The 27,709-nt window shown below is 47.0% G+C and overlaps 1 protein-coding gene across 2 annotated transcripts in view; it reads right to left on the minus strand.

Moving 5' to 3' along the window:
- MTMR6 (myotubularin related protein 6) overlaps nt 1–27,709 on the minus strand; it is a 181,674-nt gene that overhangs the window by 138,740 nt on the left and 15,225 nt on the right. The window contains exon 1 of one of the 2 annotated variants that reach the window (XM_063951685.1): nt 1,076–1,264. The exons of the other annotated variant lie outside the window; for it this stretch is intronic. Within the exon in view, the coding sequence (XP_063807755.1) occupies nt 1,076–1,099 (24 nt within the window). The 5' untranslated portion in view covers nt 1,100–1,264. Of the gene's footprint in view, nt 1–1,075; nt 1,265–27,709 lie in introns of those variants that run through there. 2 annotated transcript variants of the gene reach the window in all.

Below are 27,709 nucleotides of genomic sequence, written 5' to 3' on the forward strand. Positions count from 1 at the left end.
GCATCGTACGGGTACAATGAGCATCGTGGGTTTGCACAGAGTCTAACGAAGATTCCAGTCGCACGGCCGAACGCAGGAAGATTGACATGAAGTGAGCGGTTCTGGGTGTCAACCGACCGTTTTCAGAGAGTGCTTAAAAACACAGGCGTGCCTGGGCGAACGCTGGGCGGGTGTGTGACGTCAAAAGCCACCCCTCCGTCGTTAGAATCAACGCACACGAAGAGTAACTACAGGGCTGGTCTTGTTTTGCACAAAAAGATTTTGCAGGCGCTCTGCTGCACAAGCGTTAGCACTTCTGCAAAGCGAAAATACACTTCCCAGTGGGCAGCGACAATGCGTTTGCACGGCTGCTAAAAGTAGCCAGCGAGCGATCAACTCGGAATGACCCCCATAGATTGTAAGCTCCACTGGGGCAGGGACTGATGTGAATGGCCAAATATTCTCTGTAAATAGAGTATGTGTGCGCTCTATAAATAGCTGGTAATAATAATAAATAATATTATCTACGTTTTGGCAAGCTGAGGCTCTTCAGCTACCATACATTGCTGGCAGGGTATGATGGGACTTTTAGTTTCACAACAGCTGAATAACATCGGGTTGCCTATTGCCGAATAAATAAAAAGATGAATAAAAAAAAAGGCTTGTGAAAGTGATGACCACATATGTAGATGATGTGACAATACAAGGATGCCCTGAGACTTGTAGTTCCACAACAGCTGAAGAGCCACGGGTTACCTGCCTCATAATACAGCATCACAATGTTAATAGCCTGCTATGAAGAGAATGTCAGAGAGCAGACCTGTAATGCAGCCAGAGTGCATGCACAGGGCAGGGCTGGTAACATGACACTTGGTAACAGGGCATTGCCAGAAGAAGGTGCTTACACTGACAACACTGCTGTGCAATACATACAATGACACCCTGTATGCTGCAAGAGCCCTGGGTAAGAATTCAGATCAGTCACCATGCAGGCTGGGTGGTATACACTGCCACTATGCAGAAAGAGCTCATACATGACTTAGCTCTACCACTGCTGAGATGCTGCTACAGCGTAGCTCTGTACTGGCCACATTACCTTGGTGGTCCTGATGTGCTCCATGTCTGCTACCCTCTGTGGGAAGTGTCATGCACGGTGTGCAGCAGCTTCCCAGCTCAGTCCCTGCAGCTCAGCCTCGGTCCCTGCTGCTGCTGCTGCTGCTACTCTCTCTGCTTCCTGCGGCTGCTGCAGCCGGGAGACACTTCCTGGTGAGATCACAGGGAATGATGACACACGGTGCTGCTGGATGAGAGCGCTCCCTGTGCACAGTGACACCATGTGGCCACACAGGGAACTGCTGCAGAAACGGAACACACCTATCGTATTATTCTGCTGCCTGGAAAGTTGTCCAACCATTTGCATTCTGCGGGGTAAATTTACTAAAATTGCCGAGTTTTTTTTAGAACTGGTGATGTTGCCCATAGCGACCAAGCAGATTCTATCATCTTCTAGAAGCAGCTAAATGTTAAGTATAATCTGATTGGTTGCTATGAGCAACATCACCAGTTCTAAATAAACTCCCACCTTAGTAAATTTACCCCTGATTTTGCAAAACTGTAGCTGTATATAAGGCATTGGCGTTTCTATAATGGGTGCAATGTATGCAGTGTACACGGGCACCTGGGTCCCGGGGGGGACCCACACCACACACAGACTGCACCCATTTTTAAATACTTGCCTTTCCGGAGCCCAGCGGCGGGCGCTGCAGCCATGGCAAAAATCGCAGCCAAAATGGCCATGGCGCATGCACAGTAGTGAAATTAGTCTCAGGAACATGGCGGGCGCAATGTTTCCGGAGACCTGTGCATGCGCAGTAGGCTCCAGCACAATGCTGTTGGAACGCCAATGACATAAGGCACTGCTGGATGAAAGGGCCGGATTCAGAGATGTATGCAATGCATACTTGCCTACTCACCCGGAATGGCTGGGAGACTCGTGAAAATCGGGTGGCCCACCTGGCCCCATGGAAGAACAGACAGGTCTTCCGATTTTGCAGGTATCCCCCGGTCCTGCTGCCTACTTTACTCACTCCGGGCAGTCGATGATGCGATTCTTGCTGAATCGCGTCATTGTAGCCGCACACCCTGCAGTATAAAGGGGCCCATACACCTGCGATAAATTGTGACAAACCTCCGTTCTGGAGATGATTACCACAATCAGTCGCTGGTGTATGGGCTCTCCTAATGGCGATTCCGATAAAAAAAATTATCAGAATCACCACATCATGATTTTTAAATATGTTTAAAAATCATGATTTATCGAGGCTTTATCTGTAGTGTATTGGCTAGGATCGGATGGTAGGCCGACCATTTCGCCCATACTGTGGGGAACTGTGAGCTAATTGTGGCTCACTGTGTCATTGCCCCGCCCCCTTGGCCTGGCTATATTAGCCAGCGTGAGACAGGGGGCAGGCAGTCAGATAGCGGAGAAGCTGAGAAGAACTCATGAAGACTTCAGAGTCCTGGGAGGGTGGCAGCCAATGCAAAAGAGCTCACATGGCCACCGCCCCCAGCGTGAAGATCACAGATGAAGACTCTGGAAGAAGCCCTGGGGAGGTGACGGCCATGGAAAAGAGTTGTAAAGGTAACTCCCCCAGCTGAAGGCACAGATAAATAAATTAAACAGTCCTTGCGCATTTTTTTTCTTCATTCTTTAACTATTAGCAGGTATTAGCACTGCCCATTATTTAAATTTTCTACATATGACTTGTAAAATAACAATCGATTGAGGTGATGTATGAACACTATCAAGATTTCAAGATGCAATCGAGATCTGCAGATATCTATAATAGATTATTTAATTATATTTTTTATTATATCACATATAATAAAACATTTAATACTGGCCAGCACCATTCACATATATAAAATATACATAGATTCCGTATTCTAAAAATTATTATGTGTATAAAACAAAATAGCAAACACAAGGCAATTAGACTGCAGGACTGATCTACAACATAAGCTTCCGAGATATCGGAAGCTGAGGAAGCTGCCGAGATATCGAAGGCGGGGAAACGCATCTGTACGTCTCTCAAACACACGGGATACAGCTTCTGATTTACATCTGCTGCCCAGTGTGTTTCAGAACTCAAAGCTAAAAGAGAGGGCACGGATTGCTACAAAGTGGATATATGGACTCCAGATAAGGCTGCCGGGAGGAGCTCCAGCCGGGAGGAATACCACCAATTCCATGTAACTAACAGAGGTTAACTCTAATGTCCATATTGGCATCTATGGTAAATTAACCTGCTATGAGCATTTGGATGCTGTTTACTAACACTGCATGGATATGCATGAACTTGTTCCATTAACCCAGTGAGTGTTGTCGGCGGAGATTTTAAAGTTGCCACAGAGTTAAAAACTGTTAAAAGTCTAACCATGAACTCAATTGCTAACAGCTTTTAGGTGTTTGTTATTAAACATTGTAGGTGGTACACAGTATCACAGAATTTTATGCAAAGGAGACTTTGTTGCAGATTAGTCCTGCAGTGCATTCCAGGTGCTACATAGTATCACAGAAGCTTATGTTGTAGATCAGTCCTGCAGTCTAATTGCCTTGTGTTTGCTATTTTGTTTTATACACATAATAATTTTTAGAATACGGAATATATGTATATTTTATGGGATCCGGTCTGAAGATCGACAGTGTCTAGGTCGACAATGTTTATGTCGACCACTATAGGTCGACAGTCACTAGGTCGACATGGATGGAAGGTCGACAGGGTTTCTAGGTCGACATGTGCTAGGTCGACAGGTCTAAAGGTCGACATGTGTTTTTCACATTTTTTTTTCTTTTTTTGATTTTTTTCATACTTAACGATCCACGTGGACTACGTTTGGAACGGTAAAGTGTGCGGAGCGAAGCGGCAGCGGAGCGAAGGCACCATGCCCGAAGCATGGCGAGCGAAGCGAGCCATGCGCGGGGACGCGGTGCACTAATTTGGGATCCCGGTCACTCTACGAAGAAAACGACACAAAAAAAAAATCCTCATGTCGACCTTTAGACCTGTCGACCTAGCACATGTTGACCTAGAAACCCTGTCGACCTTCCATCCATGTCAACCTAGTGACTGTCGACCTATAGTGGTCGACCTAAACATTGTCGACCTAGACACTGTCGATTTGATGAACCACACCCATATTTTATATATGTGAATGGTGCTGGCCAGTATCAAATGTTTTATTATATGTGATACTGTATAATAAAAAATATAATTAAATAATCTATTACAGATATTTAGCGCTCTCCCATTGTTTTTCATTTTTTGCTCTTAATATATAGGGGGTTTCTTCCAATTATCCCAGGGAAAGCAGCTGTTCATCTGTATAATAGTGGCGCCAGGAGTTTTTTTGTGTATATTTCGAGATCTGCAGATCACTGAGACAAATCAGTAATGTATGGGTGATTTGCCATTGCCGATGTATGGGCACCTTTATGCCAGTGATCTCGACATTGCAGAGTGGGGGGCGTGGCTACATTGATGTGATCATTGTCACCACGCCCGCATTCCTCCTCTGGTCCCTTAGATGTGTCTTACCTCCGCCCCGCCCCCTGCTGGATCGCAGCTGCGATTGCATTAGCGTGCATCTTCGATCAGGCCCATTGAGTGGCTGGCTGACAAAAAAAAACCTCCTGCTGCAATAGCCAATGTAGTATAGCAGGCATGAGGAAATGTAGATCTTAACATTCTGGTGATGAAAGCAAGCCCAAAATATAAAGAAAAACATAATCTTTCCGAAATACTAAGCAGGTGCAGCACCAGCATATGTACCCAGTCTATATTGTCCGTATTGTAAAATAATTTCCACGGACACTTTTCTGCTGAGCTGATGCTGAAAATCGGGTGTCACTCTAGCCCCCCGTGTGGCTCTCCTGCTCAACCCTCCTCTCTATCCGCTCACCCCCGCCAGCACCCCTGGCTCCATCCGCAAACACAGAAGTGGGCAGTGACTCAATTCGCTCTAAATCCTATCATCATAGCCCCACCCCCCGCTTTACAATGCCGGCAATGTGGGCATTGTAAAATGGGGGTGAGGCTACAAAGATGCCATGCCGCCTCCCATGTGACCCATCTGCTCCCTCCTGCAGTGAGCAGCCATTAAGAAAGCAAGTATGCCCTGACCCCCCCACCCCCCCCACCCCCCTCAGCCTATCTTTAACTTTCTCCCCCCCAGTAGCATAACACTGACCCCCTCCCTCAGCCTAACCCTAACCCTCTCGTGGTTCCTAACCCTAATTATCAGCTTCCTCATCAGAAAATGAAGATGCACGCTCTATAGTACTAAGCATTGCTGATCAGAATAACTATAATAAACTCTACAATGTAACATAAAGCAGTACTATAAAGTGTGTAACTGCATTTTCTTTTTTTATTTGTGTAGAAATACAGGTGTCAGCATGATAGCACCTTTTATTATGTTTTGGAATTAGGGTGTGCATTCTATATTGTGTACATATGTACACTTGAAGGCAGAGACTCTATCAGCTTGTAATAGCACCCCTCCCACCTACCCAAGGGTAGTTTTAATTAGCAAGTATCTCTGGCATTTACAGACTGTATATTGGGAAAGGCGCTATGATGGTCCTGAATAAGTATCAGTTTTGGGATGAGTTTGGGGCACGGGGTCCTCTGGGTTGGTTAGGTCTGGCTGTTTTGGGGCATAACATTGTAATACTTAATCTAGCACTTTTTTAGCACCTAATTATTTTTCTACCTACGTAAAACCCTTTATCATTCCAATTACTTCTCACCAATGTAAAACTCATAACATATAGTTTCTGCTTCTTATTTATAGAACACTTATTAACACTACAACCTCTCACTTGTGTGATGCCTTGTGGCTTTTGGCCTGTGCTGACTTGGGGGGTCCAGTGCCCTGGACTTGTACCTTAGTGTTAGGGACTCACCAGATGAGGTCACCTGAAGGCGGTTGGTGGGGTCATATATTTTTGGCCAAAAATATTGCTAAGTACTTCAATCTTGCTCTATGTTAGATTGCAGAGTTTATTATAATTAAACTGATTAGCAGTGCTTAGTACTATAGAGTGTGCATCTGATTTTTCTTTTTTTTTTCATTATGAAACTTGATAGATGGAAGATGTTGACCTGGTGCCTGTCTACAGTTTGAACAATGTTGACATGGTAACTCTCGACAATTCGACTGGTTACTGTCTTTGAGTTTGTTACATTGTAATACCCATTGTGGCAGTGATGGACAACAGGCAGCCTTGGGGCCTAAAGATGACCATTGATGGTGACACTGGTGATTTACATGGTTTAGCCATTAGTCTAATTACTGAAACATAGTGAGAGGCGGTGGACTAATCAGGGGAGGGAGCAGAGCTCAGCTGTGAACTCCATGTACCGAGGTTAAAAATAAAAACATTGCTGCTCTCTCTGCCGTTGATGGTGGAGAACCATCGTATTTAGACCTGCAATGGCAAAACCATTGACCATCTTTAGCTAACCATTGACAGCTGCATGAAGCCCTCTAAATCCTCATTGGCATCAACCAGTTTCTTCATGCTTTGTTATATTTGTTATAGCTTTTGAAGATTTGAAGTGCTCTCTGTATTTCTGGTGGTCACTAAAATGTCCTCTGTATTATCTGGCGATCACAAAGATAGCAGAAGTAATGCGCGATTATTACGCAACTGTGCATTCGTCATTGGCTGAGATTTCACTCTTCGCATGTGTCAAATTAGCAGACCAAATTTGCATGAATCTGCATCCATAGGCAAACGCGAGCAATAACAGAGTAGCAGGATATTCGCAGTAACTGGATGGTGAATACTAAGTCGCATGATACAACTCATTTTCATAGGACATGGGCGTGTCATTCGTTCTACAAGTTGGCATGGAGAGGGGGGCCCAAAACTTCTCTTGCCTCTGGGCGACTGGGATGACGATGCATTACTGCTTCCACCTAATGTACCTGGTTCATTTACTGCATATTGTATATAATCCAGCTAGTTCTGTTTCTGTTAATGCAGTGGTTCTCAACCTCAGCCCTCAAGTACCCCCAAAAGTTCGTGTTTTCCAGGTCTCCTTACAGGATTGCAAGTGAAATAATTTGCTCCACCTGTGGGTCTTTTATAATGTGTCAGTGAGTAATGACTACACCTGCTAGGTGACCAGGAAAACATGAACTGTTGAGGGTACTTGAGGACCAAGGTTGAGAACCACTGTGTTAATGTACCTGTTTGCCCCCTACTGGTCAACTGTGGAATTTGAAAGGGATTCAGCCTATTCGCTATGAAAAGGACCCCCCTCAGCTAACGTACCCGATACATTTACTGCCTTGGAAAAAGAAAATGTGCCCTACTGGTCAGATATGGTATTAGCTGTGTACACACTCCACCAGTATATAGGACTACTAGTGGAGTGAGTCGTAATCTGGTATGGAACTGGTCTACCTTCACCAATGTAAGCCTATTAGATGACTGACCTGATGCCACGCCACGAGCTAGGCGGGATCCGGTCTTTCGGTCGACAAGACTTAGGTCGACACCGTCTAGGTCGACCACTATTGGTCGACAGTAAGTAGGTTGACATGGTGTCTAGGTCAACAGGGACTCTAGGTCAACATGTACTAAGTCGACATGGAAAAAGGTTGACATGCGTTTTTCACATTTTTTTTATTCTTCCCGGTCCATGTGGACTACGATTGGGAATAGTAACCTGTGCCAAGTGCAGTGGTAGCAGAGCGAGGCAACTTGCCTGAAGCATGGCGAGCCATGCGAGGGGACACGGTACACTAATTGGGGTTCCCGGTCACTCTACGAAGAAATTGACACAAAAAAACAATTTAAAAACTCATGTCGACCTTTTTTATGTCGACCTAGTATGTGTCGACCTAGAGTCCCTGTCGACCTATAAACCATGTCAACCTACTTACTGTCGACCAATAGTGGTCGACCTGGACACTGTCGACCTAAGTCTAGTCTATCTAACATACCACACCCGAGCTAGGCTATCCTCTGTAGTGGAAGAGTCTCAGGGGCCATTGCAATGGTGTCCAGCAGTGGGTCTATGCCCGCCTATCGGATCCCTCCATTCCTGTCAGCCTATGGGGCTCTGTTATCGGCTTCCAACTTTTCATAACAGTTGCAAATGATTTCTGCTGTCATCCTCCAGATGGCTGCTTTGCTGTGTAATGGTGGTTGAAGCATCCTCTCATGGTCAGCTAGTGGACCTGTAGTCTTTTTATGTATCTAAACCAGCTGACCAGTGACGTCTGCTTGACGTCTAACTCAAACATCCCATACTGGGTGCACAGAGTATTATGTCTCCTGCTTGTACTCCATTACGTCTGTGCTTGTCTGATTTATTTCAAGTGTATCAACCCAGTTAGTATCTATGTTCTGCACCTTTGTCTGTGACCTGACTTTGACTTGTTTCCTCGTTTAACACTTCTGCTTGTGACCCCAACCTCAGCCTGTACTCTCATTCTGCACCTTTGGTAGTTACACAGACCTCAGCTAGCCTGACTAATTATCCTGTCTGCAGCTTCTATACTGTACCTGCACTTCCACACAATCACCCCTGGGGGCAGCAAGACATTGATTTCTGACAGCAAAGCCCATCTCGCTTTGCAGCTGTTGTTGGTTGAAACCAGACAGGAGACTCCACACCTCAACACATTAGACTCCACACCTCGACTCTTGTATCTGATAGATGACACCTGAGCCAATGGCCGATGGTCTGCTTAGAAGCCACCCATCCTTGCTTATGAGAGTCATACAAGATGAAAAGGTTATCCATCCTGCACAAATCTATTGTACAATGCAGATAGGTCCCTAGAGCTTGAACCATGTCCAACAAATGAAGTCCACCCCCTTCCTCTGAGGACTTCCCCTGTTCTAATGCAGGAACACAATCTGTTGATTAATGTGGAATCTGGAGACAACCTGTGCTAAAAAGGTTTGGTTTCTGTCCTTGTGAACCACTACCCTGTCTTCGTGAAATACCAAATATGTAGAACGAAGGACTAAGCCCCAAGCTCAGAAACCCTTCAAGGGAGGACATTTCAAAAAAGATAGTCTTCCAAGTGACATATGTGAGGTCCACCGAATCTAGGGGCTCAAAAGGTTCATAAAGGTTTGTAATGACCTAAGAACAAAGTTAAGATACAAAAGAGGCCATAGCTGGAATAAAAGGAGGCTGCACATGCAACACAACCTGCAAGAAGATCTGAACCTCCAATTTCAAGGTAAGCAGATGTTGGAAAACAACATGAAACGGAGACACCTGAACCCTCAGGAATCCCATACCCTCCTTAAGAAAAATAGGAAGCCTAGGTCATCGAATGACTGAGATGAGAAACTGCTTGCTCTCACACTAGGAGACATAGGGGGTCATTCCGACCTGATCGAACGCTGCCGTTTTTCGCAGCGTAGCGATCAGGTCACTACTGCGCATGCGTATGCACCACAATGCGTAGGCGCACCATACAGGTACAAAGCAGATCGTTGCTGAGTGATGGATATAATGAAGAATCCATTCGCACAGCCGATCGCAAGGAGATTGACAGGAAAAAGGCATTTATGGGTGTCAACTGACCGCTTTCTGGGAGTGTTTGGAAAAACGCAGGCGTGTCCAAGCGTTTGCAGGGTGGGTGTCCGACGTCAATTCCGGGACCAGACAGGATGAAGTGACCGCATCGGCTGAGTAAGCTCTGAGCTACTTAGAAACTGCACAAAACTTTTTTGTAGTGCTCGGTTGCACAAGTGATCACACGCTTGCAAAGCTAAAATACACTCCCGCTAGAGGCGGCGACTATCTGATTGCAGCACTGCAAAAAATAGCTAGCAAGCGATCAACTTAGAATGACCCCCATAGGGCCTGATTCAGACTTGATCGTAGCAGCAAATTTGTTAGCAGTTGGGCAAAACCATGTGCACTGCAGGTGGGGGGGTGGGGGGGGGGGGGCAGATATAACATATGCAGAGAGAGTTAGATTTGGGTGCAGTGTGTTCAATCTGAAATATAAATTGCAGTGTAAAAATAAAGCAGCCAGTATTTACCCTGCACAGAAACAAAATAACCCACCTAAATCTATCTCTTTCTGCAAATGTTATATCTGCCCCACCTGCAGGGGCGCTTTAAGAGAGGAGGAGGCCTGGGTGCAGCCTTCTCTGTTCGGGCCCCCTCCTCTCTGCCGGCAGCGCTGAGAGTCTGAGCACTAGAGTGCTCAGACTCTACTGCGCATGCGCAGATCTCCGGGAAACTGGCGCCGTGGCCATTTTCCCAGCTATTTTTGTACTGCGCTTGCACAGAACTCCATGAAAATGTCCGCTGCGCCATTTTCACAGTTTTAACACCGCCACGGATGTCGGCGCGGGACTACAGAGGGGTGAGTATTTAGAAAATCGGTGCAGCGTGTGCGGTGTGTGCCCCCTCTGGACTCAGGGGCCGTGTGCACCGCACACACTGCACCCATTATAGATTCGCCAGTGCCCACCTGCAGTGCCCATGGTTTTGGCCAACTGCTACCAAATTTGCTGCTGTGATCAGATCTGAATTACCCCCATAGTTATTTACAATAATTCCTGGTGGAAACTGTCTTTGATCATGATTTGATAGCGCTGATTTGAAAATGGGAATGATATGATCCCTGTAAGCATTGTATATGACCTTTTCATGTTTATAGCACACCAACTGATCAGGAATTTTTGTTTGACTTCCTGTATACACACATACATGTGATTGATTATACCTATTCCAATGTGTTTTATTTGACACAGTGACCCAGCACCCCTATAAAGCACTGCACACTACAAATATTTACAGTGACTGTGAGGAAAACAGTCATGATACCTTTCTTCTAATTGGCATAGGATTCTATTTTTCAATCATGGTTTTGATAATAAAAAATTCTTTAACAAATGGAGAGTTATGTTGGATTTCCAGTCACAGGCTGGAACAAGCTGAGAGTGCCTGTAAGCTGCCCTGGATGCCCTCCATCGAGCCTGGGGCCCCTGATGTGCAGCAAATGACCCTGTACCCAGACATCTACAGAGCCCAGAGGTAAGGGCATAGGCGTGCGCAGCACATTTAATTAGGGGGTGCACCGTCAGAGGGGTGTGTCTAGCACTGCCTTTTGGGCGTGTCTAGCACCATCTATTGACGTCAACGCAATATAAAATATCCACCCTTGTGCCAATCCTAATAAAGCAGATATATTGTCAGATGTTGTGGTGTGCACCAAATAAACACCCCTGATGGCACTCACTGCAATTAAACTGCTCCTCCTCAGCCTGGTCTGGCTGCTCCTCTCTTTCCCCCGCAAGCTGCAGCAGCTTACTTACAATTCAGTCACTCACTGACACTGACAGTCGCAGACTAGTACTGCTGCTGCTGGAAAAATGAGTGACGTGTCAATGCTGCTGCCGGCCGCCTGCCAGTATTGAATTTGTCTTCCTAAGAGGAACACTGGCTGCATGCTGATCCTCATCAGTGTCTGGCGTTGGCATAGTATCGAAGGAGAGAGGTGGGCATGTGGCGGGTTTGACGGGTGGGTGGTGGCATCCTTGATTAACCCAGGCGTCCGGTCAGTAATGCAGTCCTGACAGGGTGCAGCACAGAGTGGACAGTAATCGGCCTGCTCGGCAATCGCTGCCAGACATTAGGGGGTGCCTGTGCGCACCAGGCACCCCCCCTGCGCACACCTATGGGTAAGGGGATCCCCCACCCTTCCACACACACACACACACACACACACACACACACACACACACACGTAGGCGACCCTCTGAGCCTGCTCCTGCATCCACAATATAACAACATCCACCTGTCCCTAGGCTGGCCCGGGATTTGTGGAGACCTGCTGGTTAATAGGCAGCTGTGTTCCTTTGTGTGGAGCAGAGAGGACAAACAGACATTTGCACACAAGGCTTTGAATGGCCATTTGTAGCACCTCTGGAGCATACAGTTTGTCATTTAGCATCATACCTCTGTGATATGCTTGTGTAAAAATATGGTGATCTCACACATGTCCATCCATCGCTCTCTATACATCTTACTACGGACTGAGCTATTGTTCTAATTTAACCGACCTTACTACGCTATAACTAGTTCTGATTACATTTATTTTCCCACCATGCCTAAACAAAAGAAGGATAACCTTGGGACCCCTAAAGTAAATTTCTTCAAGGCGAATCTCTCGCCGCCCTCGACTAAATCCTCGCCGACAGGATCGGACCCATCTAAACAACTTTCAGCTTTATCTAAACCATTTGATCCATTACAATCTGCATCGGCTCAAAATGTGGCCCAGGGGGACGATGCCCCTTTAACTGTAGGTCTTATGAAACAACTATTATCGTCCTTTAAAACGGACATTTCCACAGAATTTAAAAATGCCTTGCAAACTTGCCAACAAAGCATCGATGACATCGGTCAGAGGACTGACCATTTAGAAAATAAATTTGAGGAAATGATACAGTCACATAATGACCTTATCACCTCCCATGATGCAATGCAAGCCGAAGTGGACTTCCTGAAAGCTAAGGTCGGAGATCTTAAGGATCGTTCCAGACGTAACAATGTCAAATAAGGGGAGTACCGAAATCTATAGCTATCTCAGACCTAGAGGACCATGTTCTGAGTATTTTTAAAAGCTTAGCCCTGGATATTTCTGCTGAAGATCTACTACTGGATCGTATCCATCGTCTGCCTAAACCTCGAACCACCCCGGCAAATGCCTCTAGAGACACTGTTATCCGTTTCCATTATTTTCACATCAAAGAGAGGATACTTCGTCTCTCCAGATCCAAAGATCAGGCGTTATCGGTCCTGGGAAACCTTCAAATTTATGGTGACTTATCGGCTTCCACAATAGCCCGACGTCGAACCTATCTTCCCGTTACCAAGGCACTCCAGAAGGCAGACATACCATACAGATGGGGATTTCCGACCAAACTCATCATCCATCGCAGCGACGTGCAGTCAGGGGAGGCAGTGCCTCCTCTGTCATTAATGATTAAAATAATACAAAGAAGATACTTATGATACATATTCTGTGTCATAAGTATCTGCTTTACCCTATATATTATTTTAATTATTTTTACCTTTTTAAAAAAAAGTTTTAATAGTGTCAATTGTAAAAGAGCGGAAGTCAGGGGCGGGGCCAAACATCGGGCAGTAAAAGCCCATTCAAAAAACCACACAAAGCGGCACTAGTACAAGTGCCTCTTTGACGGGCATGCTGACAGTCCATATGAAAGCACGCCCCTGTCATTGAGGAAGATGTGATTGGGCAGTGGCGGCTTGCAAGGGAAGGGGAGATACCAAGGCAGGTGTCCACCCTGTCATCTTGTATTTTTTTTTCAGATTTACGTTACTATATGTCACGTGGCCGTTCCTGCCAGCCCGCCCTCCCTCCGGCCTCCAGCCCATTCCGCCCCGTCATTTTCAGACTTATTGAAATGTACAGTATTTTGTGCTGTTACTGCTGCCGCTGCGCTGCCAGTTACACAGCAGCAGCAGCATTCACGGAGGGTGAAGAGCTCCGCTTCCTTGAGCGCTGCTCGGAGGTGCGAGCTTCCCGGCTCCTGCTGTGAACTGGTGGCAAACTGGACTCTTTCTCCCCCCGCGCGACGTGCGGTTGATGGGGTGCGGGGATGCAGACCTGCTGAGCCCGGACAGGTGAGCGGGGAAAGGGATGAGGCTGGCTGTGCCTATGCCGCTGAGAGTCATCCTCTGTAACAGCGGGGGGAGACGGGGGGGCTGCCTGTGTAGTTTGAAGCATCCCCTTTGACTCGTGTGGGTGGGAGGCTGTCAGTGCTGCTGGGACACCCCCTGTCACCCACTACCTCCATCACCCACTATCTCCGTCACCCTAATCATGTCACCCGCTATCTCCCTGTCACTCAATGTCTCCCTGTCACCCTAATCATGTCACCCTCTATCTCCCTGTCACCCTGACCATGTCACCCACTACCTCCATCACCCACTGTCTCCATGTCACCCTAATCATGTCACCCGCTATCTCCCTGTCACCCAATGTCTCCCTGTCACCCTGACCATGTCACCCACTACCTCCATCACCCACTGTCTCCATGTCACCCTAATCATGTCACCCTCTATCTCCCTGTCACCCTGACCATGTCACCCACTACCTCCATCACCTACTATCTCCCTGTCACCCTCTATCTCCCTGTCACCCTGACCTTGTCACCCACTACCTCCATCACCCACTGTCTCCATGTCACCCTAATCATGTCACCCACTATCTCCCTGTCACCCAATGTCTCTATCACCCTGACCATTTCACCCACTACCTCCATCACCCACTATCTCCATATCACCCTAATCGTGTCACCCACTATTTCCCTGTCACCCAATGTATCCCTGTCACCTGACCATGTCACCCACTACCTCCATCACCCACTATCTCCCTGCCACCCTAATTATGTCACCCGCTATCTCCCTGTCACCCTGACCGTGTCACCCACTACCTCCATCATCCACTATCTCCCTGTCACCCTCTATCTCCGTCACCCTGACCATGTCACGCACTACCTCCATCACCCACTATCTCCCTGTCACCCTTTATCTCCCTGTCACCCTGACCATGTCACCCACTACCTCCATCACCCACTATCTCCCTGTCACCCTCCATCTCTCTGTCACCCTGACCATGTCACCCACTACCTCCATCACCCACTAACTCCCTGTCACCCTATGTCACCCACTATCTCCCTGTCACCTTGACCATGTCACCCACTACCTCCATCACCCACTATCTCCCTGTCACCCTAATTATGTCACCCACTATATCCCTGTCACCCAATGTCTTCCTGTCACCCTCATCATGTCACCCTCTATCTCCCTGTCACCCTAACCATGTCACCCACTATATCCCTCTCACCCAATGTCTCCCTGTCATCCTCTCCCTGTCACCCATTATCTTCCTGTCACCCTTTCCCTGTTACACACTTTCTCCGTCACCCTCTTTCTGCACCCAATGTCTCCCTGACACCTTCTATCTCCCTTTCACCCAATGTCTCCCTGTCATCCTCTCCCTGTCATTCAATGACTCTCTGTCACCCACTATCTCCCTGTCACTCTCACCATGTCACCCACTATCTCTCTGTCACCCCTGCGTCGCCAGTCACCCGCTATCTCCCTGTCACCCCTGCGTCGCCAGTCACCCACTATCTCCGGGGAGAGAAGGGCGCACCAGCCAGAATATTGCCTAGGGCATCAAAATAGTTGGGGCTAGCTCTGCCCAGTCCCTTACCTTGCGCCCACCTCCACCTCACTTTCACTGTCTGTCTCTGGCCCACCCTGCCAGACTCCGTGGCCAGAAACTAAAATCATGAGCTGCAACTGTCACCTAGTGCAGTACGGCCAGAGGGGGGAGGAGAGGCCACGATCCCTGCTCCCCCCCTCTTTTCTCACTCTACAGTACCTCCGACCCTGGATTCCTGGCTGCAATTTTCACCGGCGATCCCAGGAGTAAACATTAAAGGAGGAGCCACGCTGCAGTTCTAGGCCCTGGACCAGGCAAGTAAATAGCAATATAAGTGTCACTAACTGCCTGTCCCCATCACCCTTTCCTTCTATATGTCACACTCTCACCCACTACTACTGCTGTTATGCTTTCCCTGGCATCACCCACTGCTGTCACCCTCTACCTGGCATCACCCTCTCCCTGTCACCCACTGCCGTCATCCTTGTCCAGGACTTCCATTAATTTAATAGTGCCGCACCCATGGTGTTATTAAGTTAATGGAAGCCCTGTACAACAAAATTGCATTCATGTCCTTCTTCCACTCCCTCCCCAGTCCCAAAGACTAGTTTTTTTTTTTATTTGATAAAAATTTACAATATATTAGCCACCTGCTCATCACAAGCTTGATGAGCAGGCAGGCTGCAGGCATTGGTGGCGGTGGCGGCATCGGACTGATATGAGAATTAGTGGAGGGGGGCCGGGTCAGTTGATGGTGGGTGATTTTGTAAGCCATTGGTGGGGGTGGTGGCCATTAGTGGTGGGGGTAGCGGCCATCAGGGACGGTGGCAGTAGTAGACATCGGCTCAGGGGCAGTAGCAGGCATTAGCTCGGCGGCGGTAGGGATCATCGGCGGGACTCGGCGGACATTATGGCTGTAGTGCCTCACCAGCCACTGACCTCACCGCACACCACTGATCCATCGTAACGGGTCGACGATGGCTGTCTCCTCCCCAGAGGAAGGCATTAAACTTTTGGTTACATGGAACCTAGACACCATATCCACATCTGGCCCCAAACACTCCCCAGTGTCTCGGGACTGGTCGAAAGCCACATAAACGGGTGTATCCTTTACACTTTACTGTTATTATATCTTCTTGTCTATGCCAAAGTTTTGAATTATATGTTTTACCTGTACTGCTGGGGTATATTTTGGTGGGGATTCGGGTCTTCATGTAAGTTTTGATTCCCACTGAATTGATGTTCTTGCGTTATATCAAAGATGGAGGCCCGAGCCTACAGCAAAATGGTTTGAGTTTACCACGCACGGTTTCTGTTTACAATTTTCTAAGACGCTTTTGTTGGGTATACACACCATCCTCCATCTACCCATTATCTTCCTTTTATATGTATAGAAAGTTGACCAATTCGTATTTTCATATGATTGTCTTACATGTGTATCCAATGCTCATATATTTATGTGATTTAGTTCTTATAGAGAGCGATGGGGGCATACTCTACCTCCATGCCCACCAATGTGTCACTTACAGAGGTGGCCTCCGGTTATAGTACCATACGGTACTTACTGTTTTCCATTTTTGATCCCCTTCTGTTTTTTCCCCCCTTTTCCCAACCCACCCCCGAACTTTTGCTTCTTCCACAAAAGTACATACCCTCCGTATCATCACTAGGGCTATATGGGCCTGGCTACATTTGAATTACCATACCGTTGCCTCTGCCTATCTTGCTGTATGTTTTGAGTGTTACCTATCTCTATGTTCCTATAGATAATGGTTAATGTAATTTCTGTTAATGTAAAAGGTCTCAATTCGCCGAATAAAAGGAAACTTGCATTGCGGCAATTTGCAAAACTGAAAGCACGTCGTAGCAATTCAGGAGACTCATTTCATGTCCTCCTCCCCTCCCCAATTTTCTGACTATCAATTCCCCCTCTGTTATACATCAAATGGCCCGAAAAAGAAAGCGGGAGTTGCTTTCATATTTTCCTCTACATGCCAATTTAAATTGGATAAACGGACGCTGATACGGAAGGTCATTATTTAATTTTCAATGGTACATTGGATGATAAGCAAGTCACTCTTGCGGTGATCTATGTGCCTAATTCTAAACAGATTCCATTTCTCAGAAAATTTTGCACTACCCTTCAAGCCACCTGCTCAGGAGCGTTATTAATTTTGGGTGACTTCAATTTAGTTTTAGATTCCCATATGGACAGAGCCTCCCCACTTCGTCCCATACGCAGGCCCACCACTGGTGATCAATCATCTCAATTTAGGCGTTTATTGGACGAGTACGACCTTTACGATGTTTGGAGGGCCAAAAACCCTTCAAGTAGGGATTATACCTTCTTTTCTCCAGTACACAGCTCCCATTCACGGATAGATCTGGCCCTGTCAGATAAATGGACCTTGCAATTAATCCAGAAGTCCTGTATAATTCCCATCACTTGGTCAGACCACTCTGCTCTGTCCCTCCGCTGGAGTCTAACTGCCCCCAACACCTCCTCTAGACAATGGTGCCTTGGCAAATATCTTTTAAATTACCCCACTGTTAGGGAAACTATATTGCATTCTTTACACCTATATTTGGACACGAACACTCCTGAAGAAACGACTGTTTTTAATTATTGGTGTTCATTAAAAGCAGTTATTAGGGGCTCCTTCATAGAGGCTGCCGCTAGACGGCGAGCTAACCATAATAAAATGCTAAAAGCAATAGAATCCCGCCTCGTTGATTTAGAATTCCAACTTAAATTGTCCCCCTTGGATAAGACAATATATAAGGATCTACTTAGAGCCCGGGAGGAGTGGAATGCTTTGTCACTACAGAAATTCACAAAACCATGTTTAGATTAAAACAAAAATTATATGTCCAGGGGGACAAGGCCAGTAGGATGTTAGCTAGGAAGCTTAGGGGTTAAACAGCACATGAACGTACTAAAGGGGTTGTGGACCTGAAAGGTACAACGATCTCAGATCCCTCAGACATTGTAAATGCTTTTGCTACTTACTATTCATCTTCATACAATCTAGGTGATGACCCTATGACCCCTCAACCAACATCAGAAGGAATTGAGTCCTTTTTGGAGAAATTATCACTACCCTCCATAGACGCGACCACCCTCCATGATTTGGAGAGACCGTGGTCCGTAGATGAGCTAACTAGGGTTATTCGAGAACTCCCCTCAGATAAAGCACCGGGGCCAGATGGATATTCCAACAATTTCTTTAAATGCTTTCACAAAATGCTGGTTGAACCTTTACAATTGGTGTTTGAGGAGGCCTCACAAAGAGGGACCTTCCTGGCTGAAATGCTGGAAGCAAAAAATAAGATTTTACTTACCGATAAATCTATTTCTCGTAGTCCGTAGTGGATGCTGGGGACTCCGTCAGGACCATGGGGAATAGCGGCTCCGCAGGAGACAGGGCACAAAAAGTAAGCTTTTAGGATCACATGGTGTGTACTGGCTCCTCCCCCTATGACCCTCCTCCAAGCCTCAGTTAGGTACTGTGCCCGGACGAGCGTACACAATAAGGAAGGATCTTGAATCCCGGGTAAGACTCATACCAGCCACACCAATCACACCGTACAACCTGTGATTTTAACCCAGTTAACAGTATGATAACAACGAAGGAGCCTCTGAAAAAATGGCCCACAACAATAACAACCCGATTTTTGTAACAATAATTATGTACAAGTAATGCAGACAATCCGCACTTGGGATGGGCGCCCAGCATCCACTACGGACTACGAGAAATAGATTTATCGGTAAGTAAAATCTTATTTTCTCTAACGTCCTAGTGGATGCTGGGGACTCCGTCAGGACCATGGGGATTATACCAAAGCTCCCAAACGGGCGGGAGAGTGCGGATGACTCTGCAGCACCGAATGAGAGAAACTCCAGGTCCTCCTCAGCCAGGGTATCAAATTTGTAGAATTTTACAAACGTGTTCCCCCCTGACCACGTAGCTGCTCGGCAAAGTTGTAAAGCCGAGACCCCTCGGGCAGCCGCCCAAGATGAGCCCACCTTCCTTGTGGAATGGGCATTTACAGATTTTGGCTGTGGCAGGCCTGCCACAGAATGTGCAAGCTGAATTGTACTACAAATCCAACGAGCAATAGTCTGCTTAGAAGCAGGAGCACCCAGCTTTTTGGGTGCATACAATATAAACAGCAAGTCAGACTTTCTGACTCCAGCCGTCCTGGAATTATATATATATATATATATATATATATTTTCAGGGCCCTGACAACGTCTAGCAACTTGGAGTCCTCCAAGTCCCTAGTAGCCGCAGGCACCACAATAGGTTGTTTCAGGTGAAACGCTGACACCACCTTAGGAAGAAACTGGGGACAAGTCCGCAGTTCTGCCCTGTCCGAATGGAAAATTAAATATGGGCTTTTGTAAGACAAAGCCGCCAATTCTGACAATCGCCTGGCCGAGGCCAGGGCCAACAGCATGGTCACTTTCCATGTGAGATATTTCAAATCCACAGATTTGAGCGGTTCAAACCAATATGATTTGAGGAATCCCAACACTACGTTGAGATCCCACGGTGCCACTGGAGGCACAAAAGGGGCTGTATATGCAATACTCCCTTGACAAACGTCTGGACTTCAGGAACCGAAGCCAATTCTTTCTGGAAGAAAATCTACAGGGCCGAAACTTGAACCTTAATGGACCCCAATTTGAGGCTCATAGACACTCCTGTTTGCAGGAAGTGCAGAAATCGACCTAGTTGAAATTTCTTCGTGGGGCCTTCCTGGCCTCACCCACGCAACATATTTTCACCACATGTGGTGATAACGTTGTGCGGTCACCTCCTTCCTGGCTTTGACCAGGGTAGGTATGACCTCTTCCGAAATGCCTTTTCCCTTAGGATCCGGCGTTCAACCGCCATGCCGTCAAACGCAGCCGCGGTAAGTCTTGGAACAGACATGGTACTTGCTGAAGCAAGTCCCTTCTTAGCTCCCGAGGCCATTAGTCCTCTGTGAGCATCTCTTGAAGTTCCGGGTACCAAGTCCCTCTTGGCCAATCCGGAGCCACGAGTATAGTTCTTACTCCTCTACGTCTTATAATTCTCAATACCTTGGTTATGAGAAGCAGAGGAGGGAACACATACACCGACTGTTACACCCACGGTGTTACCAGGACGTCCACAGCTATCGCCTGAAGGTCTCGTGACCTGGCGCAATACCTGTCCCGTTTTTTGTTCGGGCGGGACGCCATCATGTCCACCTTTGGTCTTTCCCAACGGTTCACAATCATGCGGAAAACTTCCCGATGAAGTTCCCACTCTCCCGGGTGGAGGTCGTGCCTGCTGAGGAAGTCTGCTTCCCAGTCGTCCACTCCCGGAATGAACACTGCTGACAGTGCTATCACATGATTTTCCGCCTAGCGAAAAATCCTTGCAGTTTTGCCACTGCCCTCCTGCTTCTTGTGCCGCCCTTTCTGTTTACGTGGGCGACTGCCGTGATGTTATCCCACTGGATCAATACCGGCTGACCTTGAAGCAGAGGTCTTGCTAAGCTTAGAGCATTATAAATTTGCTCTTAGCTCCAGTATATTTATGTGGAGAGAATTCTCCAGACTTGATCACACTCCCTGGAAATTTTTTCCCTGTGTGACTGCTCCCCAGCCTCTCAGGCTGGCCTCCGTGGTCACCAGCATCCAATCCTGAATGCCGAATCTGCGGCCCTCTAGAAGATGAGCACTCTGTAATCACCACAGGAGAGACACCCTTGTCCTTGGATATATGGTTATCCGCTGATGCATCTGAAGATGCGATCCGGACCATTTGTCCAGCAGATCCCACTGAAGAGTTCTTGCGTGAAATCTGCCGAAAGGAATCGCTTCGTAATAAGCCACCATTTTTACCAGGACTCTTGTGCAATGATGCACTGACACTTTTCCTGGTTTTAGGAGGATCCCGATTAGCTCGGATAACTCCCTGGCTTTCTCCTCTGGGAGAAACACCTTTTTCTGGACTGTGTCCAGAATCATCCCTAGGACCAGCAGACGTGTCGTCGGAACAACTGCGGTTTTGGAATATTTAGAATCCACCCGTGCTGTCGTAGAACTACTTGAGATAGTGCTACTCCGACCTCCAACTGTTCTCTGGACCTTGTTCTTATCAGGGGGTCGTCCATTTTCTTTGAAGACGAATCCTCATTTCGGTCATTACCTTGGTAAGGACCCGGGGTGCCTTGGACAATCCAACGGCATCGTCTGAAACTGATAGTGACAGTTCTGTACCACGAACCTGAGGTACCCTTGGTGAGAAAGGCAAATTTTGGGACATGGAGGTAAGCATCCCTGATGTCCCGGGACACCATATAGTCCCCTTCTTCCCGGTTCGCTATCACTGCTCTGAGTGACTGCATCTGGATTTGAACCTTTGTAAGTGTTCAAATATTTCAGATTTAGAATAGGTCTCACCTAGCCTTCTGGCTTCAGTACCACCATATAGTGTGGAATAATACCCCTTTCCTTGTTGTAGGAGGGGTAATTTTATTATCACCTGCTGGGAATACAGCTTGTGAATTGTTTTCAATACTGCCTCCCTGTCGGAGGGAGACATTGGTACAGCAGACTACAGGAACCTGCGAGGGGGAAACGTCTCGACATTCCAATCTGTACCCCTTGGATACTACTTGTAGGATCCAGGGGTCCTGTACGGTCCCAGCGTCATGCTGAGAACTTGGTAGAAGCGGTGGAGGGCTTCTGTTCCTGGGAATGGGCTGCCTGCTGCAGTCTTCTTCCCTTTCCTCTATCCCTGGGCAGATATGACTCTTATAGGGACGAAAGGACTGAGGCTGAAAAGACGGTGTCTTTTTCTGCAGAGATGTGACTTAGGGTAAAAAACGGTGGATTTTCCAGCAGTTGCCGTGGCCACCAGGTCCCATGGACCGACCCCAAATAATTCCTCCCCTTTATACGTCAATACATCTTTGTGCCGTTTGGAATCTGCATCACCTGACCACTGTCGTGTCCATAAACATCTTCTTGCAGATATGGACATCGCATTTACTCTTGATGCCAGAGTGCAAATATCCCTCTGCGCATCTCGCATATATAGAAATGCATCCTTTAAATGCTCTATAGTCAATAAAATACTGTCCCTGTCAAGGGTATCAATATTTTTAGTCAGGGAATCCGACCAAGCCACCTCAGCTCTGCACATCCAGGCTGAGGCGATCGCTGGTCGCAGTATAACACCAGCATGTGTGTGTATACTTTTTAGGATATTTTCCAGCCTCCTATCAGCTGGCTCCTTAAGTACGGCCCTATCTGTAGATGGTACCGCCACTTGTTCTGATAAGCATGTGATCGCCTTATCCACCCTAAGGGGTGTTTCCCAACGCGCCCTAACTTCTGGCGGGAAAAGGTATACCGCCAATAATTTTCTATCGGGGGAAACCCACGCATCATCACACACTTCATTTAATTTATCTGATTCAGGAAAAACTACAGGTAGTTTTTTCACATCCCACATAATACCCTTTTTTGTGGTACTTGTAGTATCAGAAATATGTAACACCTCCTTCATTGCCCTTAACGTGTGGCCCTAAAGGAAAATACGTTTGTTTCTTCACCGTCGACACTGAAATCAGTGTCCGTGTCTGGGTCTGTGTCGACCGACTGAGGTAAATGGGCGTTTTACAGCCCCTGACGGTGTTTGAGACGCCTGGACAGGTACTAATTTGTTCGCCGGCCGTCTCATGTCGTCAACCGGCTTGCAGCGTGTTGACATTATCACGTAATTCCATAAATAAGCCATCCATTCCGGTGTCAACTCCCTAGAGAGTGACATCACCATTACAGGCAATTTGCTCCGCCTCCTCACCAACATTTTCCTCATACATGTCGACACACACGTACCGACATACAGCACACACATAGGGAATGCTCTGATAGAGGACAGGACCCACTAGCCCTTTGGGGAGACAGAGGGAGAGTTTGCCAGCACACACCAAAACGCTATAATTATACAGGGACAACCTTTATATAAGTATTCCTCCCTTATAGCATTTTAATATATATTCATATCGCCAAATCAGTGCCCCCCCTCTCTGTTTTAACCCTGTTTCTGTAGTGCAGTGCAGGGGAGAGCCTGGGAGCCTTCCCACCAGCATTTCTGTGAGGGAAAATGGCGCTGTGTGCTGAGGAGAATAGGCCCCGCCCCCTTTTCGGCGGGCTTCTTCTCCGGAGTCTGTGATATCTGGCAGGGGTTAAATACATCCATATAGCCTCAAGGGCTATATGTGATGTCTTTTTCGCCATACAGGTATTATACATTGCTGCCCAGGGCGCCCCCCCCCCCCGCGCCCTGCACCCTCCGTGACCGCTGTGTGAAGTGTGCTGACAACAATGGCGCACAGCTGCAGTGCTGTGCGCTACCTGATGAAGACTGAAAGTCTTCTGCCGCCTGGTTCCGGACCTCTTCAATCTTCAGCATCTGCAAGGGGGGTCGGCGGCGCGGCTCCGGGACGAACCCCAGGGCGAGACCTGTGTTCCGACTCCCTCTGGAGCTAATGGTGTCCAGTAGCCTAAGAAGCCAATCCATCCTGCACGCAGGTGAGTTCACTTCTCTCCCCTAAGTCCCTCGATGCAGTGAGCCTGTTGCCAGCAGGACTCACTGAAAATAAAGAACCTAAAAACTTTTTCTAAGCAACTCTTTAAGAGAGCCACCTAGATTGCACCCTGCTCGGACGGGCACAAAAACCTAACTGAGGCTTGGAGGAGGGTCATAGGGGGAGGAGCCAGTACACACCATGTGATCCTAAAAGCTTACTTTTTGTGCCCTGTCTCCTGCGGAGCCGCTATTCCCCATGGTCCTGACGGAGTCCCCAGCATCCACTAGGACGTTAGAGAAATAATCACATTTCCCAAACCAGGGAAGAACCAGTCGATCTTGGCCAATTATCGCCCTATTGCCCTGTTAAATTCAGATGTAAAAATTTATGCCAAACTCATAGCTAATAGATTGGCGCCTCTCCTTCCGACTCTAATACACCCAGACCAGGTAGGATTTGTTAGTGGACGACAGGCCCCGGACAATACTAGGTGGGTAATTGATGTACTGGATGCCTTCTCTGCTTCTCCCGAACCATTAATATTGCTTTCATTGGATGCAGAGAAGGCATTTGACAAATTACACTGGGGATATCTACGTGCGGTATTACGTAAATTTGGTATTGACGGCAGAGCCCTCTCCTCAATTACGGCTTTATATTCCAACCCGTCAACTAAAGTTCTTGTTAGTGGTTTACTTTCTGTCCCCTTCAGTATTACGAATGGCACTAGACAGGGCTGCCCATTGTCCCTGTTGGTGTTCGCTTAAGCAATCGAGCCTTTAGCCGAGACCATTAGATGTACCCCTACAATAATCGGACCGGTTCTGTTTGGTGTTCCGTGTAAAATTAGTTTATTTGCGGATGACGTCTTGTTAACTCTCACTAACCCACGTATGTCACTGCCACAACTACATAACATTCTTCAGGAATACTCATGCATATCTTTCCAAAACAGAAGCCCTCCCTATTCACTTTACTCCCCTCCTATTGAACCGTCTAAAATCAACTTACTCTTACGCATGGCAAACCACTAGTATTAAATACCTGGGCATATACATACCTACCACAATGAGGGACATAGTCTCCTGCAATTACCCCCCCCCCCCACCCGCTTTTAATTTAATTTACAAAATTAACACAAGATTGGATGATGCATCATGTATCATGGATGGGCCGCATTGCCGCTCTCAAAATGGTCTTGCTCCCCAAGTTGCTGTACTTATTTAGGACAATCCCTGTTTTAATCCCAGATATCCTCCAGGCTAAATTCAATAAGCTATTTGTAATTTATGTATGGAAGGGGGAAAAAACTAGACTTGCACGAGCAACGATGGCCCTTCCTAAATCTTTAGGAGGATTAGCTTTTCCAGACCTCCATGCATACCAACTTGCCTCCCTATCATCGTTGGGAGCCTGGGAACCAGAAGTTGACCCAAAACCCTGGGTAGCGTTAGAACGAGGCCTACTCTCCCAATTCCCGCTTCAAGACGTGCTAAGACTGCCCTTAAAGGAGGGGAAACGTATATCCCTCCCTTCCATCACTGTCTACTCAATTTGCAAAGCATGGCACATGTTCATTTCTAGAACTTCTATGTTCTCTCTGCCCTCCCTAGATCTATCTTTGAAAAGTCTAACTTTTTTAATACCCAATCTGTCCTTCACCACGTGGGCGCTGAGGAACATCTATACGCTACATGATATCACTGAATCTAGTGTACTATTATCATTCTCCCAAATTCATGCTCAGTATTCTATACATTGGAAAGAATTTTATAAATATCTCCTACTGAGGCATTGGTTGCATGGTTCCTCCCTTTCCCAGCCAACCCTTCGACCACTTCCTAAACCGGTCTTGGCTCTTCTTAGTAAGTCAAATAAAAAGGGCGCTATATCCAGATGGTATTCTGCCATCATAACCCCTGAACATGGCCCTAAAATTTCTTCATTAAAGAAATGGGAAATGGACTTAGGTTATACAGTAACAGACGATGAATGGCAATACGTATTTCGGACATGTTTTGGAATGTCTAAATGTATTTCCCATGTCGAGCAACACTTTAAACTCATTCACAGATTATATATGACACCTGCCCTGCTCCATAAGATATGGCCAGATACATCGAGGGCGTGTTGACACAACTGTCAGGGAGTAGGGTCGATTTACCATATCTTTTGGACGTGCCCTATGATTATTGATTTATGGAAACAAATATTTCATCTTATCTCTGTTATTTTGCAAGGCGATATTCACCCACACCCAAAGATAGCACTATTGCAAATATTACCGGAGAATGGTGGTCATTCCGAGTTCGCTCGCTAGCAGTTTTTAGCAGCTGTGTAAATGCTATGCCGCCTCCCACTGGGAGGCGGCATAGCTTAGCAGAAGTGCAAACAAAAGTATCGCAGAGCGGCGGCAAAAAAAATTTGTGCAGTTTTAGAGTAACTCAATACCTACTCAGCGCTTGCGATGACCGCAGACTGTTCAGTTCCTGTTTTGACGTCACAAACGCACCCTGCGTTTGCCCAGCCACGCCTGCGTTTTTCCTGGCATGCCTGCGTTTTTTCGAACACTTTCTGAAAACGGTCAGTTGACACCCAGAAACGCCCACTTCATGTCAATCACTCTGCGGCCAGCAGTGCGACTGAAATGCTTCGCTAGACCTTGTGTGAAACTACATCGTTCGTTGTAATAGTACGTTGCGCGTGCGCATTGCGCCGCATAAGCATGCGCAGAAGTGCCGTTTTTTTGCCTCATCGCTGCACAGCGAACGAAGCAGCTAGCGATCAACTCGGAATGACCACCAATGTCCCCACTTCAGATACTTATGTTATTTGCCATATTCTGTCCACCACTAAACGATGTCAGGCACGCAATTGGCGTACCACCTCGATTCCCCATTGGACCGAAATAGTGAAAATAATTCAGTCCAATTTCGAGTTCGAAATAGCAGAAACTCTTTTGGGCTCATCTCCCCCGTCTCCCACTATTAAAAAGTGGGCTCCATGGTCTAAATATAAAATATCTCACTGCATAATGTAACACCCCCCGTGATCGACCGGAGTCAGTCTTTTCTTCCTTTTACCCTTTCTCTCCTCTTCCTATTGAGTTTATTGACTGTGTATGCGAATTAAGGCAACGTGGTAATTGTTCGATTGGGTCTGACTTATAGGTCGGTTAGAAACTATAAACACCGGTATTGAGGACACTATGTGTTGTACTGTCGATCTAATAAAAATGTCTATGTACTCTCGAAATGTGTCTTATCTGTACCCCTCCCTATTCTTCCCTCCCTCCCCTATTTTAATTTTGTATTTCCCCCCAACAATGTTGTTATTTGTTCAAAATCAATAAAAATAAATTTTTAATCATAAAAATAAAAATGGAGCGTTATGGTAGACTTACCATTGTTAACTCTCTTTCTGCGAGGAACATTGGGTTCCACAGGGAAACATTTGGGGGGGGGGGGGGTAGAGTGGATCTTGATCGAGAGGCACCAACAGGCTAAAGCTTTAGGCTGTCCCAGGATGCATTGGGGCATCCTCTATATCCCCGCCTCCAGGCACTGTGAGCTCAGTTTCGTTAACCAGTCCAATGCAGGAGCAGTAGATGTTAGTCACATAGAACCACATTCTCACGACAGGAGAAGGGACCAGCGGCTAATGCCATATAAACCCATAGAAGCTAGGTGCGTCAGGGCGGGCGCCCTGTGGAACCCAATGTACGTCGCAGAAAGAGTTAACCAAGGTAAGTCTACCATAACTCTCCTTTTCTGCAGCAGGTTACATTGATTTCCACAGGGAAACATTGGGGATGTCCTAAATCAGTTCCTCAAGGGAGGGGATGCGCCTTAGCTGGTATGAGAACCCGGCATCCAAAGGAAGCATCCTGGGAGGC

This window comes from Pseudophryne corroboree, chromosome 2, assembly GCF_028390025.1.
Source record: "Pseudophryne corroboree isolate aPseCor3 chromosome 2, aPseCor3.hap2, whole genome shotgun sequence".
NCBI lineage: Eukaryota > Metazoa > Chordata > Amphibia > Anura > Myobatrachidae > Pseudophryne > Pseudophryne corroboree.